This window comes from Nanorana parkeri, unplaced genomic scaffold (genome assembly GCF_000935625.1).
Source record: "Nanorana parkeri isolate BGI_ZX_2015 unplaced genomic scaffold, ASM93562v1 scaffold17, whole genome shotgun sequence".
NCBI lineage: Eukaryota > Metazoa > Chordata > Amphibia > Anura > Dicroglossidae > Nanorana > Nanorana parkeri.
In genome coordinates this window covers 3,814,738-3,815,636 of record NW_017306285.1, presented here as the reverse complement: position 1 = coordinate 3,815,636, position 899 = coordinate 3,814,738, and the positions used below count along the sequence as shown (strand labels likewise).

Genomic DNA, 899 nt, shown 5'->3' with positions numbered 1-899 from the left:
CGATACTAATATATACATATAACATGTAGTGACCCCCATCAACACAGACAAGCAACAGTCAGTGTCCCCTATGACACTCATGTAGCATGCAGCTGCCAGTACATCCACGCAATGCCTCCCCATCAGACACCCACCGTCCATGCTGCCCCGATCCGGGCTGTAGTCCCCTCTCCCGGCGGGCTCCCTCTCCCCAATTCGGGTGCGAAGGTCAGTGAACATCGGGAGTCCGGGTCACATAGACAGCAGAGCCGCCTCCTCCAGCACACACATACACACAGCACGGAGGGGGGACAGAGGAGGAGGAGTAGGAGGGCGTCCACCCAGCTCTTCTCTCCGGGTCACCCGCTCTGTTCTGTGCTCTGCATCCTCCTGGAGAATGCTCTGCTGTCAGTGCTGAGATGTCCCTCCGTACACCGGACTTGTCAAGTGCTCGGTGTATGTGTGCGCTCAGTGTCTGTGCTCTGACTATGCCCCGAACTCGATTCTGCCTCCCACAGCTCCTGCACAGATGTCTGCACTCCAGGGCAATGGTGCTGAAAGAGCTCCTCTCTTCCCATACCCAACTGGGGGCTTCATATCTCTACACTGACCATACACAGGGCAATGGTGCTGAAAGAGCTCCTCTCTTCCCATACCCAACTGGGGGCTTCATATCTCTACACTGACCATACACAGGGCAATGGTGCTGAAAGAGCTCCTCTCTTCCCATACCCAACTGGGGGCTTCATATCTCTACACTTACCATACACAGGGCAATGGTGATGAAAGAGCTCCACTCTTCCCATACCCAACTGGGGGCTTCATATCTCTACACTGACCATACACAGGGCAATGGTGTTGTGGCCTAAATGAACTTCCTTTTGTAATTTTTGGGAAACCACCTCGGGATGAAGGAGAGC

The 899-nt window shown here is 54.4% G+C and overlaps 1 protein-coding gene across 1 annotated transcript in view; it reads right to left on the bottom strand.

Moving 5' to 3' along the window:
- Positions 1-447, bottom strand: part of SAMD10 (sterile alpha motif domain containing 10) — a 20,486-nt gene extending 20,039 nt beyond the window's left edge. Inside the window, exon 1 of the mRNA XM_018560317.1 lies at positions 135-447. Coding sequence (XP_018415819.1) covers positions 135-219 — 85 coding nt within the window. The 5' untranslated portion in view covers positions 220-447. The remainder of the gene's footprint in view (positions 1-134) is intronic.
- Between the last annotated feature and the right edge of the window lie 452 nt (positions 448-899).